The following is a 15,984-nucleotide window of genomic DNA, read 5'->3' on the forward strand; positions in this document are numbered from 1 at the left end:
CGGCGTGCCGGCGGCGTCTGCCGGTCAGGTCAGGTCAGGTCAGGTCAGGTCAGGGTAGGTCAGGGAACGCCAGGGCAGGGAAGGGCAGGGCAGGGCAGATCACGGCAGATCTCGCTCTCGCACCCGAACGGTGAGCGCAATTCCAACGTACCAGCGACGTCCGCCGGGGAAACCAGGTCAGGGCAGGTCTTTCTATCGTACCGGCCACACTACCCGGGGGGTAGGGGTGGGTTCCGCCCGTCGGCTCAATGTAGCAAGAAACGGTCGGCACGTACGCACCAGATTTCTGACCTTGCTCACGCGCGTAGCGCAAAAAGTGGTTGCGTCAGAATTTCTTTTGTAATCGATCACTTGCCAAAACAAAGGCTCGTTGGAGGGTGACCGGGTCGACGATCATGATGAAAATAATTCGGGCTTGCTTGTCAGGCGTCACCAACGACGCTACCTTTCTCCGCACAGTGCGATGAGTGGTTTGCTTCAGCACGTCTGTCCCTCCCCTCCAATGGAATGCCCCGGTGAAGAGCCGGCGGTAGCGCCAGGAAAACGAAGGCAGCCCCGCGGCCGTGCTGTTCAGCGCTCTCAGGGACCGTGACGACACTCGGGGGTTTGGTTCGGCACCGCGGGGGTCACGGCCACCGAAAGCTCGACGGTGAAATGATTCAATGCCACGTGGTGAAATAAGCTTAAGGTTCTTCCATTTCGAGGAAATCTGCAATCGCCACGGCGTCAGCACGACACGCTGTCACTAATCCGCCGGCTTGTTTCCTCTACGTAGTACTGCAAGACTGCGCCAGTACCACATCGTGCATGCAAACGTGGAACACTGGTTAATACGACGTCCACTGCTCACTGTTCCCTCGATCACGTTATTCGGTTGTCGCCAGACCACGAAAGTTCGCAATTTGATGACAAAGCAAGATTGCGATAACGCACGCCGCTAATAGAGATCAACTTCTGATTCGTCTCAGCGACATCCTAGAGCTATTAGCTGCTAGCGCAACCAACCTCATGGCCTCTTCCGCATGTCAGGATTAGCGCCCGTAGCTGGGCAATCTCTCGCGCGACCCCGCAGCCATCTCCGGAGGGATCACGCAGACCGACTCTACCAGCTCAACCCCCGCGGACCAGTGCAGTACTCAAACGTCAGACTGCCCCAGCCCTGTCCTGCCCTGCCCTGCCCCGCCCCCGCCCCCGCCCCCGCCGGCCGCTCCCGGGGCGGGGCGCTCACCAGGGGTCTCGTCGGCGGGCGGCGCCGGCCGCGGCGTGGCCGGCTCCACGGTGACGGTGGGTACGGCACGCGGCGGAGAGGCGTCCCGCGGCTCCTCGGGCGGGGCCGTGCCGTCCGCCTCGGCCACCGGCTCCGCGGCCGCCTCTGCAGACGGTGGCGCCACCTCGGGCGTCGGCTCCGGGACCACTTCTGCCGACGGTGGCGCCACCTCTACCGCCGGCACAGGGGCCGGCTCCGCAGGCGGTGGCGCCACCTCGGCCGGCACCGGCTCTGGTTTCGCCTCAGGCCGCGCCTCCGCCGGCTGGGGCGTGCTGGATTTGGAACGCTGCTTCTGGAACGTCAGAAGACGTCCTCTTCACTCCATTGCAGCGGCACACCCAGCCATTTCCTTTTACAGAAACGCGTGAGATACGTCCATTTACCACGCAATACAGAACTCGACCTCACCCTCCACATAGCCCGTCCCATAGGCGTACAAAGGCAGGCAGACCAATGACGTAACGCACCAACTCAGAGGTATGTTTTCATCAGGTGCGTGTGGCACCCCAGCTACCGAGCGTAAGGAGTCCGGCCACGGGCCCTCCGCACTGGATATTAACAACATGCAGAGTACGCTACCGAGGGCTACGGCAGCATCACAACCGTTTGGAATATTTCATATGAAGCAAAGTTCCTCGTTATTGCACCAATGCACGCGTTGTTTCCCATTCAGAACAGCCAAAGCTACATTTACGCCAGCGCCAACACTTCGCTCATCTCATCACTGTTTGCACGACCGTCAGTTTGTCGGAGATGTTGTCCTGTAATACTGCGGTCACTGGAGGGTGCACTCAGTCACTGGCGGAGACACTCAGTCACTGGCGGGTACACTCAGTTACTGGCGGGTGCACTCAGTACACTCAGTCACTGGCGGGCGCACTCGGTACACTCAGTCACTGGCGGGTACACTCAGTCACTGGCGGGTGCACTCAGTACATTCAGTCACTGGCGGGCGCACTCAGCACACTCAGTCACTGGCGGGTGCACTCAATACACTCAGTCACTGGCGGGCGCACTCGGTTCACTCAGTCACTGGCGGGTACACTCAGTCACTTGCTGGTACACTCAGTCACCGGCGAGAACACTCGGTTACTGGCGGGTATTCAGCACCGAGTCATTGTAGGTACACTCAGTACTGCTACTGCGAGTGCACCTTGTATACTCAGCCCTTGGTGGGCACACTCTGTTACTGGCAGGTACATTCAGACACTGGCGGGTACACTCAGTCAATGCAGGTACACTGCACGGCGTGCGCCGCTGTCGGCCGCCGAGTCCTGTTCTCACCTTCTTCCTTGCGTCGTCCACCTTCACCTGCGCCGGCGTTCTGCGCGCGGCGGCGGCAGCGGCGGTGGCGGCGGCGCCGGCGGGTCGGCGCGGCTCGGTGGACGGCGCGCTGGCCGGCAGCGGTCGGCGCGGCGTCGACGCACTGCTGACCCGGCCCGGGGTCCGCGACGCTGCCGTCAGCGACACACCACGTCACGTCACGTCACGCAGGGCAGGCCAGGTCAGGCGGAAGGCCCGTCAGGTCACGTGGAGGGCCCGTCTGGCCAGGCGGAGGGCCCGTCAGGTCAGGCACGCCAGCGTCAAGCCATGGACAAGGTTTCTCCGGTCAGGTACGGAGGCCTGGCTCCACACAGAAGACCACGAACAGATCAGCGACACAGCAGGTCAAGTATGCCAGCCTTCAGCTCACAGGTCACAAAGAACGGGTTCACGAGAGGTCAGAGAATCACAGCCAGGCACGGCTCCCAACAGGCAAGCTACGTGCCATGAGACGCAAGGCAGCCACGGTCCGCGGTGTGACCGGTCGGTCAGACACAGGACGCATAAGAGGAGACACTGGACATCAGTAGTAGACACAGGCCAGACACCAGACCTTGCCGCCACAAGCAGCGGGATTCCACAGACCACGCCGCACGCGACTGGGGTCAGTGCAGTCGCGCGTGGACGGGGACAGGCGCTGTTAATAGCACATGTACGGCGGCACATCAACGAAACAATATGCACGCTGCGGAACCCAAGCAAATCAGAGTAAAACCATGTGCGTGATATTCAGAGCATACTCGGTACAAAAACAAACTGCAAAATGGGCGGCGTTATGTGCACTGTACACCGGGCCACTAATACAGCCCAGACCAAGCAGGTTGAAGCCTGCATGAGCCACTGCTGATGCTCATCTGCCCTGTCGCAGAGAACGCGTCGAGTCTTCACGTAGTGGCTGCACTAGTTGGCTCGCCCTCCCAGGCGGTAATGCGCCCATCGAGCTTCACATTTTCCGAGGCTATAGCCGACAACGTTACGTCGTCATACCGGTGTGTGATACTGCTATGCGCAGTTTCGTCTGCTCCACATCGCAAGGATATTATGGCGACTTACTTCCGGCTGACTTAACTTCCGACGAATTAATTTGATAAGCTGCACGCGGCGCCGCCAGGATGGGGGAACTGCACCGTTCCAAAGCTATCTGCCTTGAGTTTCCGGCAAGCACTGCTTGAGGATATGATCCGCGTGGATTTACCTCGAGAAAATGAGGGGGGATATCCCTCCTCTACCAATAGCACCGTCCAACTCCACAAACGACAAAGAGCCACGCGCCTACACTGTTCCTGTTCACTCTCCGGCGCACTCTGACGGGGGCTCTGACGGCGCACGGCTCTGCGCGCTCGCCGCCGCACTGGGAGCCGGCGCCATCGCCGGCACCCCACCGGCGCGCGGCCACCGGTCCGGCCGTACCTTCCGCATCGGTCCTGTCGGTCGCCGGGCGGGACGGCAGGCCGGCGATGCTGACCGGCCGCTGGCGACGCGGCGACGCCCGCGACCGCAGCGCCACGCCGCGGCCGCCGGCGGCGGCGCCGCTCTGCTGAGAGAGTGCCGAGGACGGCCGGGAGGAGGCGCCACCGGCGCCTGTCGGCCGGGCGCGGCGAGCGTTACAGCCGGCGGCGCCGGGTACAGGTCCCATCGAGCGCTGGCGCGCCGGGGACGGACAAGCTACGAGCGAGCGGCGCAGGGGCAGGGAGCGCCACACCGGACGGGGGTTGGAAGGGGAGGGAGCAGACTGAGAGAGGAGAGAGCCACAGAAGAAATTAGGACAATAACTCAGCGAGAAGCAGACACGCGGAGGCCAACAAACACATCAAGTTACAGCTAATCCCAACAATAAGTAACCGGGTAAGAACAATGAAACAAAGATAGGAGAACAACTACAAAACAAGGACAATACCAACCGCAAATACATCAATTTAACCGAGAACCCAGCCCAAAAGAGCAACAATGACAGCGCGGCGGAAGAGGTTCCAGGACACACGGAGTCAGTCCCAAGCCGCCATTTCTGGAAGCACAACCCTTCACGCATCACACCAACACGGAGTCACCAGCTCACGCCATCAGTAGACACATCTGCACATCCTCAAACGACAGCAAGTGTCCAAGGGCGTTCGTACGCGGCACAACAAGTGTTTCAACAGTAACTACAGACAATGAAAAGCTATGTGAGGCCCAATAAAGTCACTTGTGCGCGCCTGCTCGATATTCATTCGCCAGGCATAAGATCTGGCCGTGAATAAAATCCATATACAATATTATACGCGGTTCTGAACCAAAGGCCATACATCCATCGGATGTTAATATTTTAACGCCCTCAAAGAAGCAAAGCGCGTCGTGCGACTGGTTATGGACCGCACTCAGTCAGTGCCAGTCCGTCGGCAGACCGATGAGAGGCCATTTCGCGGAGCTCGGGCATGCTTTCACCCCCAGACGAAAGCCACTCAGCAAACAAACCATCGCCCGGCACGATGCACCGATGCAAGCATGACTCGGCATGGTAATACGGCGCAGTCCTGTGTGACTCATGCCACCGGCGACCATATTACATTCAGTCCATGCACGTGGCAGCGGCGTGGCCACGCCACCGGCCCGGGGATGCAGTCCAAGTCAGTGGTGCGCATGCCATGCCGTCCAGCCGGACAGCCCAGCACCGGAGGCGACCGGGGCGGCGCGCGCGAGCGCGGGCCGCGCCCCGACCCAAACCAGGTGAGCGGGACAAGCCGGCGCGGCGGCGCGTGTTAGGGCGGCGCCGTTACCTGGACAGGTGGGGCGGCCGGCGCCGAGCGCCGGACCTCCGGCGGCGCCGGCGGGGCCGGAGACGCGCGCTGTGTGTCTGTGTCTGGCGTGACTGTATGTAACGCGTGGCGATACTCGCCGGGCACGTGGGGGTGACGTCCGGCAGCCGGGCTGCGTTGGGCTCGCGTTGTGAAAAGGCTCGCACTCACTTACCCAGCAGGCATCCCAAAACGGCCCGGACATAAAACGTAACGCTACCGACCGGAACCTAGGCATATTTACAGGCAGATACATCTCTCAGTGAACAGCCAACCATAAACACTATGTCCTGAGATGCTCCCTTTACAACCGACACACCAAGAACGTCCGACGAAACCCTGCTCACCTCCCGCGAATACACAAGTGGCCGCCGGCGGCCCACACAGCCCACCGTGCGGCCGGGTCGGCCCCGTGTGTGCGGTGGCAGTGTGCGCGCACGACGCGGCTACTCACCGAGGGCGGCCGTGGAGCCGCGCTCGCGCGCGGCGCGGCGCAGCAGCATGGCCCGCGTGGGCCGCGGCGCCGGCCCCGACGCCAGGTGGCTTAGGCTCTGGGACATGCGTTTAGCCGGCGGCGGCTGCAGCGTGCTCTCGGGCGGCGGGCGGCGCGCCGGCGGTCGCGGCCTCGCCACCTGGTCCAGCCGGCTCAGCGAGACGGCTTTACCTGGCGAGCGGCGGCGCGGCGGCGGCGGGTCGCGGAACGAGCCGCCCGGCACGGTCGGCATCAGGTCGGAGCGGTGGCGGCGCGCCGACGGCTCCTCTGCAGCAGCGGGCGTCCGAGCGACGGGTCAGGCGGGCGACGACGGTGGTGGCGGCGGCACAGGCGCAGTGGCCGGCCGACGGTCCCGCGGCGCAGGCGCCGGTCGCGCGTCACTGGCCACCGTCGACCACACACTGTTCAGGCGCCGCGTTCACGGAGCACGCACGGGTCGTCGTCGCCTCTTTCGGCGCGGACATGAGTCATTGATTGCCGTTAAAGTCCAGTCAACGCGTCGTCCCCCCGGGCTTAACAGTCGATAATCCCCCCCCCCCCTCCGGCACGCCAGTCGATAACACAGTCAGTCCAAAACACGACAGATGAGTCAAACATGCAGCACGGATGCACTTTCGTCCTGTCCCGTGGTCATGAACTGGCAAAAGCACATGGCCATGGGACCGGTCCCACGCTATCCGCCTTTACCGGCCCACTGCCATGCAGCCGGAGCCGCTAATGCGGATGCATAGAGCGCCACCCAAGACAAGGGAGGGCAGTCTTCCAGGGCCCCCTCAGTCCTTCAACGCCTGCACTGTCCCTCAGACCCCTGAGGGGCATCGCCATCCTGCTCGTCACTGTTCGGCACCGCCACAAACGCCGACGATTTTCATCAGCCATGGTCAGCTCGGCTCGATATGCTCCGCCGGGCGTCCTCGCCACCTGCTCACTGACACACACACGTCATCACCCGCTGGCGGGCCCACCGCCAGCCCACCAGACGGCACGTGGCACGCAGCGCACGCTTCACACGAGAGGCCAGAGCCCGGCCGGCTGACTGTCGGCCGCCGCGGTGGCGCCAGGACAGGCCCGCCGGCTCGCCGTGTCCCTGGTCGGGGCTGGCGGCCGTCGGTCGTCCGGGCAACGAACCGCGCGGACGGCGCCTGGCCAGCCCTGGTGTGACGCGGCCGCCGGTCAAAGGACGGATAGAGCAGGGACACGGCCGCAGCTCATCCCGCGCGGACCCCAGCCGGTCGCTCCGCTGCTGTCTGTGACGGACGGCAGCGGAGGACACAAACCGAAGAAGAAGCCAAACACACGGCCGAATACTAACGAGGCAAAACGGACGAGGCGGCACAAAAAAACCGCAAAAAGCGTGCGATCAAGCGACGGAATGAATGACCCAAAAACGGCTCCATGGAGGCGAACGGGCACCAGGTGATGCTTGGCTAAATCGGAAGCATTCAAACGAAGCTGCTAATCCGGCAGTAGGCAGCTTGCGACATGGTCTGAACACCGAAAGCTTTCCACGAAAAGCAAACGCGAACGCAATCGCGAGCCAAAAATAACCACCAGTTCTGATTGCGACGGGGAGGCGAAGAGGGAAGCTGGGCGTCAGAGCGAACAAAAACGTGGCTATAACTGAGGAAATGCGACCCACGAGCCAGCATAACAAAGCAGAAGCTGCGGTTGCAGATCCCACATTTAACGTAGGACGTCAAACAATATCGCTGCAATATTACAGCATGTCTGTAATATATGCATATATATATATATATATATATATATATATATATATATATATATATATATATATATATATCGCAAAAGAGGTGCGCAAATTTATGAAATGAAGACCGCACTAGTTTTGACTATAAAAGCTAACTGGTTATCATGTGCACGTGTTAAAAAAACCCCTCTTTAAAGATCTAGTCAGAAACCTTTAAATCTAAGATCAGAGCTCACAATGAGAAGTGATAGTTTCGCGACTGCCCTGACCTCTACCATCCGATGGTGAAAGCCCAGGTCGACGGCGGAATTGAGTGGCGAAATTTAAACGGCGACTCGAACCCACCCCACCACGAGTAGGTGGAATGCAAGCGCTCTAACCAAATGAGCTATCGGGACGGACTAAGCGCGAAACCAAACGCTTTATGACGAGTGGCCAACAAAGCCAAAGTATGAATTACCGCACACAACACAACTTCTGCCTTATAAAGCTGGCTGCAGGAGGAAGCCTGGCACAGAGGCGGCCCACCAGAGCTGCTGGACGGCTGGGGAACGGGCGGCGAGCACGACTGGCCGGGCCAAGGCAGCCACCCCGACCAAGCCGACCCAGCGTCAGGCGGCCGCCGAGCCATCCGCACGGTCCGGGGGAGTCACACCGCGGCACGGCACACCGGCCCGGGGGAGCCACACCGCGGCACGGCACACCGGCCCGGGGGAGCCACACCACGGCACGGCACACCGGCCCGGGGGAGCCACACCACGGCACGGCACACCGGTCCGACTGCGGCCGCCGCCCGCCACCCACCTCCCGTCCCCCCACCAGCAGCCTAAGGCGGGTCAGGTACACGCCGTCCGAGCTGTGCCGGCCGGAGCCCGCGGAGAGGTAGCTCCCCGTCAGGCTTCACGAAGGCGCGTGTAAGCCCACGCGCCATGTGCGAAAGCATGTTGTGCATATGTACAGGGACAAGTGTGATGAATGCCTGTATAAAAAAGCTTACACACGCAGGCCACACCTGAAGCGTCGTGTGTGCGTGAAGGAGATGCGAAGCCACATCGGCGGAAAACAAACTGGGCGCTGCGCGGACCGTGTCAGGAGACTTCACCACCGGCACGTCCGCGCAAACGCAAGCAGCCTCCAACAGAGCCGAACACGAGCCCAGCGTCGCTGCGTGAGAGCCGTCCGGCCAGCAGCCAGTCTCGCGGCAGAGGGCTCAGCACGGCCGGCAGCGGAGGGGTCGCCACCGCACCCTGGAGCCGCCGCCAGCGGTGCGGAGCCGGCGGCACTCACCGGCGCTGCGCTCCGGCCCGGCTCCTGCCGGCTCCCGCCGGGCCGGAGCCGCCGAGCCGCCGCCGTCGGCCCAGCCGAATATCTCGCACATGGACGTCGACATGCGCATGGCTGAAACGCCGGGCCGGGCTCGGGTCAGCACGGTGGACGGGCCGGCGGCGGGCGGGAGCGTCACACGCGTCGTCAGCGGCAAACGGAGCGCCACGACACGCTCGGTCGGCGACGGCCGGCCCGCAGCAGCGTCACCAGGGCTCGACGCCAGGGCGGGGGACGGGGGGAGACAACCTCTAGGACCCCAAACTGGTGCCCCGACTGGGGCAAAGCGGGTTGAAACGACAAGCCAGTGAAACGATAGGCCAGCTGCTGGTGCCAGGCAAGCACCCAAGTCTCGCAGGGACATGCCTTCCCATTGGCGACGCAGCCCGGCGGCCCGGGCGACGGGGCCAAGCACCCGCCGACTGTCCCAGACACGGGACAGACGTCTGAGCGCGAGATCTGTCAGAACAATCTGTGCTTAGTCCCAGCTCAGCCTGGGCTGGAGCTCAGACTGCTCTTAAGGTCGTTAAGTTCTCAAACCCCTGGAATTGGCAGCGTGTGGTGCGGCCGCTCGTGACCTGGCCTTCACTTGCAACCAACGCCATCAATGCAAAATTGGACTGCTCACCGCCCAGAGGTGAGGTCACTTGTTACCGACGCTAGGCTACTACTTGTTACCGACGCTACGAAACACACTGCGTACGCATATAGATGAAACAAGTACGGGAAAGACGCACCCGCTTTCAGTAATGATACAGTCGGAGAATAAATGACAGCCGTGGTTGCACAGCCAGCGATCACCGGGCCTGGAACTCTGGGCAGGTCATGACACGCGTTCCGCCGTCTGTCTCGTGCACGGCTCCGGCCCTTCCTCGAACCAATTGCGCCCGGTACATTCACATGCGGTTTCATGCAGCGCGCCCGTTCCGGCCCAGCGGCGCCCTTTCTCTCCCGCTCACAGGCCGCGGTCGGTCCGGCCGCGTCCGTGTCTCACTCCCGTCTCCGCGCAGTCCAGCCGACCCAGCAGCTGACTCCCAGAGAGAGACACGCTGCCGCCGGCTCCAAGCCGAACAGCTACGTGAGTGCATCCAGGGAGAGGGACTTGTGCAGCATCACAATCCTGGCTCGGTGACGGTGCCAGCGTGGCCCGGCGGGGATGGGTGAGCTGTACATTACACACCCCAGCACAGTGGCGGTGCCAGCGCAGCCAGTGAAGGGGGATGAACAGCGTGACATCCTCGAACCAGTGGCGGTGTCAGTACAGGCGAGGACCGGCAGTGCATCACGTCCCAGGCCAGTAGTGGCGCCAGCACAGCCAGTTAAGAGGTCGCTCATGGGGGCCGCGGCAGCACGGGCGTGCCCGCCGCGCGGCCCCGACCCCAGCCCCAGCGCAGGCCGCGTGCTCACCCTGGCCCTGCAGGCGTGCAGAGGCGTCCCCAGGGGGCGGCGCAGCGGCGGCGGCGGCGGCGGGCAGGCGCTTACCGTCCGGCGAGTGCCGCTCGCCGGCGCCGTCGATCTGCGAGGCGGACGTCCATCTGGGGATGAGATGGGACGTAACCGGCGAGCCCGACCGCCGCCAGAACTCATCGTACCTACCGGCACCGGGCGGCAGCGGCGGCGTCAGCGACGGCGGCGCACCGGCCGGGTCAGGCACGAGCCGACCGGCGGCGGCGACCGCACGGGCGGAGCGAACAAAACCGAGCGGTGACAATCAGCGTGGAAGGCCGGCTGGCTGCACACTGCGCGACAGACAGCAGTGCGTGAAAAACGGGCGGCGCACAAAAACAAATTAGTGCAATTACACACTCGTGCAGAAACAAGACAAGGGCCGTCGAACCTGATCAAAGACAACCGCAACTAACAAATGGGGTCGTGTTACACGACATGCGGCGCTGCAAAGTCGTGTGGACAGTCTATCTGATATCCAGCAGCACCGTCCTATGCACTTCACGCGTGCGCAGCCAAACGATTCCAAACCGGATGCGAACGAACCCTTTCCAATGGACTTCGAAACCAAAGAGAAACTGTTTCGCAACGTGTCAGCCGCCACAACGGTGCGAGAAACGGCATGCAGTCAGACACCAGCTCCACTCAGCACGCCGCCAGCCGGCCTTTGAGCAGAAGCATGCCGCCGCGGCCCGTTCAGGAGCCGCACGCCAGACGTCATGCACGCCTCGTGGCCGCGCCGCCACGGGCCACGTGCCCGCCGTCATGCGAGGCTCGTGGCCGCGGCGCCACGGGCCACGTGCCCGCCGTCATGCAAGGCTCGTGGCCGCGGCGCCACGGGCCACGAGCGGCCGCGTGTGCGGCGCGGCCTCCAGCCGGGCCGCCGCCGACAGCTGGCGACCACCAGCGCTGCGCCCGGCGCCTGGTTTTGCCTGTAAGTCACCGGCGGTACACTAGGTAGAACCCCTTCGTCCTCTTAAGGCCCTCCCTGACCTTCCCACGCCTTGGGAGGGCACGGCGTCACGCTGCTGACCGATCCCCCGAGCCGCCGGAGGGCTCCAGCGCCCGGTGTAGGGGCTCTCCAGCGGCGGTGCTGACCTTTTGCCCATGTCGCCGGTCACCTCCCAGCGCGGCGTGGCGCTGCCGAAGCCCAGCATGATTTGGCTGGTCTGGTGCTGGCGGCGCGTCTCCAGCATGGCCTCGCGCTCCTGGTTGCGGCGGGCGATGGCGGCGCGCCGCTCCGCCTCCGTCTCCTCCATCTGACGGCGGCGGTCCTCCACCTGGCCGACGGTCCGCCCACCCCTCAGGTCATGGGGGTCGTACAGGTGACGGCGCAGCGTGTCACACAGATCAGGGCGCAGGCGGTGTTCGGGCTACACGACTAGCGATCGGGTCAGAAGACTGGGGATCGGGCCAGAAGGTGGATCGGGTCGGAAGTCTGATCAGGTCAGAAGCGGATCGGGTCGGAAGGCTGATCAGGTCAGAAGGTGGATCAAGTCGGAAGGCTGATCAGGTCAGAAGGGAGCGGGGAGGGGTCAGAAGGTGGATGGAGTCAGAAAGGGGATGGGTCGAAGGGCTGATCAGGTCAGAAGGGAGCGGGACCGGGTCAGAAGGGGGAAAGGGTCAGAAGGGGGTGGGTCAGAAGGGGATGGGTCAGAAGGTGGGTCGGGTCAGAAAGCTGACCGGGTCAGAAGGCTGGGGATCGGCTCAGCAGGCGAGGATCAGGTCACGAGACTAGCAATCGGATCAGAAGGCGGGGATAGGGTCAAAAGACTGGAGATCTAGTTCGACATCTAGGGATCGGGTTAAGACCGGGTCATAACGCCATATCACCAACAAACTATTTGCATCAGTAGTCCATTAAGCCGGCGCGCAATTCGACCCTGCCAGCATCTCCGCATGGATTTTAGGTCATAACAGAACAATGAGGCGCAATTAGTTTTTTGTCTCGCCTCACAGCTAAGCTCCACACCGCATGAATCACGCCCATGCCCTTCCACTTTCTCCATCGGCAGAGAGCGGGGTGGCCTGCACAGCTGTTAGTCGCAGCAGAGCAGCACACAATGGCCAACCACGGCACGACAATTGAAGCCGGCCCAGTCGGACGCGGCGGCGAGGGACGCCACCGGGCGGGGTGCGATTAGTGGCGGAGCAGAGTTACCTAGTGACCTGGAGAAGACCGCTGTCTCCGGTCACACCGACGCCCGACGTCCGCCGGGAGGGGGGGGGGGTGTCCCCGTGGCCCCCTCCCGACGCGGCACCCGCTCGGATTAACAGCCGCTGTCGGGCAACTGTCCCGGACTTCGCCCGGCTGCACGCGCTGGTCAGATACGTCACCGGCACTCGAACCTTGGCGTCCGCCGCTGTCCCTGCGGCCGTCCCGCGGCTCTCCTGCGTCCAGGATGCCTGTGACCCGTCACCCCGGCGGTCTCGAGCTCCGTCCCTCCTGACTCCGTCGGCCGTCCCCTGTCTCCAGCCCAGCCATGTCGGCCCCCCTCAGCCCCGGGCAGCCGGCCGCCCCACCTGTGAGCGTCGCTCCGTCTCGCGCAGACCCAGCTCCCGGTAGCGGCGGCGCCGCTCCTGCTCGGCCTGCTCCCGCTGCCGGACGTCCTGCTCCTCCTGACCGGCACGGCACACGAGCACGGCCGTCACAGGACGCTCGCGCGGCACAGCACACATGCACGCCGGCGCGCGCGCGTGCTGGCGCGCGCCGGCCACGGCGGCGCTGCCAGCTGAGGGTGGCGCGGTTAGCGGCAGAGCAAGCGAGGCGGGGACGGACCACTGACCACGGTGGGGAGGCGGGCGCCGGACCCCGGCGAGCGGCCGGGGCTGTAGTCGGACGCTATCCACGCAGACGGAGCCTGGTATGGTGAAACAGCGGTCAGACACACGCGGCGCGCAGGAACACACCAGGCGCGCCAAGCGGTGGCGCTCGGTTTGCGGACGGCGACGAGGCTGAGAGAGCGCGCGACGATCTCGAGCCGCCCCGTTGGCTACGCCTCGACGGCAAAATGACACACGACATACGGAGTCCCGTCAGAGACGATTGCCAGGCGCTGGTGAGCGCGGGCAGGAGGGCGCGGCGCGGCGCCGCGGACGTCAGCCAGCCGGGCCGGCCTCTCACCTGGCGGGCGAGCTCCTGCCGTCGCCGGTCAGCTTCGTCGCTCTGCAGCTGCTGGTACTGCCGCACTCGCTCCTCCCTCTCGCGGTGCGAGAGGCCAGTGGAGTCGGCGCCAGTGCCATCTGTCGGCGACACGGGCGGCTCCGTCACCGTCGGGCGGGCGCGCTCTCTCTCCGCGCGCCGGCCGCGCCGCCGCTCCCACGCCGGTCACTGCGGCCGCCGCCGTCGCCACAGCCGTCACAGCCAACGCGCGCGGCCCACTAAGCGGCGCCTCTGCCGCCGCCGCACGCGGCGCGAGACGACGCGGCGCCACGCGGCCGGCGCGGCCTTGGGCCGGCGGCGGTGCGACGGTCTCCACGCGGTCCGCGCGGTGCCGGCGGCGGCGTACCGTTGCTGCGGCCGTGGCGGCCCGGCGCTGGGGCGGCGGCGGCGGGGCGTCATGCGTCGGCGGCGACAGCGGTCCGTGACGGACCGCTCAGCGGTCCGCCGCCGCCACCGCAGCCGCCCCGGTGGCGCTGTCGCCCCCCCCCCCCCCCTCCCCGCCCGTCCGCCCCGACCCACTTCTTCCCCATTCCTGTGTCGGTCCGAGTCGCGGGAACTCTTGCACTCCGCACGTTCCCTCCAGATTTCTGGACTCGATGGACCGGACTCTTTGAACCCTCTACCCTCCTTCTCAACCACAGCCGGTTTTTTCGTCGGGGTAGCGGCGTCTTCAGGCCCTGACCGGGCAACAGGCGTACCTCTCGACCTTTCCGACCGTGCCGCACCTCTCCCCTCCGTTCCGCGGGCGGGTCCATCCACAGCGCCGTGCCATCAGCGCGGCACGTGCCGACCAGGGCCACACGGGCCACTGGAAGGTCGACGGCCCGGGAGAGCGCAGCACGCGAGGACGGGGCCGACGGCGCGCCGCCCGTCTTTCATCCAATCGCCGTGGATCGGGCGAGGTCACATGCCGCTCCACATCACGCCACACAGGGCGGGTCTGATCAGGAGCGAGCAGCAGCGACGACCCGAGACGCGCCAACAGAACTCCTGGTTAGTAGCCACTCTGTCTGCTAGCGGGGCTGATCGGTGTTAAACGGCGGGGGTGGCGCGGGCTACAGCGGCGCATCCTGTGCACAGGCCATTGGCTATCCGAGCTGTTAGGTTATAGGTTAGGCAGCGGACATCCAGACCGGCTACCTTCCATGCTTTGCTGCCATCGATTCGAACGGTCCTTCGGCCGCCACCCGAGCTGACATCGGATTCCAATACGCACCAGCTGCGCATACGCGAGCATGAGCTAAGTTATGTGCACCTACTGAAGCGTCGCCCAAACTCCGCTAGCGGTAGCCGGCAGGCCGCCTCCGAGGCGGGGGGGGCTTGTTGTGGACTCTCTCTACTCTACTACTCTCTTTCTCCTTCTCTCTCTCTCGTCTCTTCTCTCTCCTCTCTCTCTCTCGTTTCTCTCTTTGCTTCCTCTCCTATTGCTCTGCTCTCTCTCCTTCTATCTCTCTCTCTCTCTCTCTCTCTCTCTCTCTCTCTCTCTCTCTCTCTCTTCTCTCTTCTCGCCTCTCTCTCTCTTCTCTTCTTTCTCTCTCTCTCTCTCTCTCTCTCTCTCTCTCTCTCTCTCCCTCTCTCCCTCCTCTCTCTCTCTCTCTCCTCTCTCTCTCTCTCTCTCTCTCTCTCTCTCTCTCCTCTCCTCTCTCTCTCTCTCCACTAGACCTAGCGTTAGTCGGCCTTGCAGGCCATGCTCACACCCCAGAGGTCACTCTGGGTCACCGCGCCGAGTGATGGCGTGGTGACCGTCGTACCTGTAACGCCACGGCCGCACCCCGGCCTCCTCGGGCCGGGCGGGCCCGCTCCAGCCGTACAGCGCTTCCAGCACATTGCGGCTGGACTGCTGGTGGTAGGGCATTTGCGGAGAGGCGGCCGGCGGCGGCGCGACGTACCACCACTGAAGGACACACGGCCACCCACTCGCTGCCATGCACTGCGCGGGCACCGGCGACAGGGCCGGCGCGGCGGACAGCACCGGTCACCGGCGTTATCGAAGCCCGGGTGTCACGTTCGCAATCAGTTCACGGGGGCAGGGGCAGGGGCAGGGGCAGTGGGGTGGGGCGAGGGAGGGGCAGCGCCGATCCACCCGCGTCCGGGTTACCGCTAATCGACCCCGATGAACGACTGCGGGCACAGACGCGTTCGTCAACCGTCTGACGCAACCGACACGGACCGGCGCGCCGGCCGGGGCCCGGGCTGCCGGTCACGACTGGGACCTGGCACGGGGGCGCCGCCGCTGGCCTGGCGACGCCGCTAGGCCGATGCCGCACGGCCCAGCGGGTCTGGTTAGCCGTTACAGCTTGAGACGTCTCGAAGGCCCCCCAGCATAGAATAAAACACCGCACGACGCCGTTTCCGCCCTCTGAGCACATTATGATCAAGTATTCAGCAGCCAAGAGAATCGAAAAGATCTGAAATACAACAGCCGAAGACACGTAACAGCGTTTCTGACTAGAGCCATCTGAAGCCAACTAACAGATGATCAGGTCG

General features: G+C 64.0%; 1 protein-coding gene across 1 annotated transcript in view; it reads right to left on the minus strand.

Annotated features, from left to right (window-relative positions):
* LOC119102881 (ensconsin) overlaps positions 1-15,984 on the minus strand; it is a 46,099-nt gene that overhangs the window by 20,787 nt on the left and 9,328 nt on the right. The window contains exons 3-8 of the mRNA XM_037226331.1: positions 13,459-13,577; positions 12,858-12,953; positions 11,433-11,614; positions 10,296-10,480; positions 5,899-6,124; positions 2,552-2,591 (exon numbers count right to left, since the gene is read on the minus strand). Of these exons, the coding sequence (XP_037082226.1) occupies positions 2,552-2,591; positions 5,899-6,124; positions 10,296-10,480; positions 11,433-11,614; positions 12,858-12,953; positions 13,459-13,577 (848 nt within the window). The remainder of the gene's footprint in view (positions 1-2,551; positions 2,592-5,898; positions 6,125-10,295; positions 10,481-11,432; positions 11,615-12,857; positions 12,954-13,458; positions 13,578-15,984) is intronic.

Source organism: Pollicipes pollicipes, unplaced genomic scaffold (genome assembly GCF_011947565.3).
Source record: "Pollicipes pollicipes isolate AB1234 unplaced genomic scaffold, Ppol_2.1 Scaffold_5724;HRSCAF=6776_pilon_pilon_pilon, whole genome shotgun sequence".
Taxonomy (NCBI): Eukaryota; Metazoa; Arthropoda; class Thecostraca; order Pollicipedomorpha; family Pollicipedidae; genus Pollicipes; species Pollicipes pollicipes.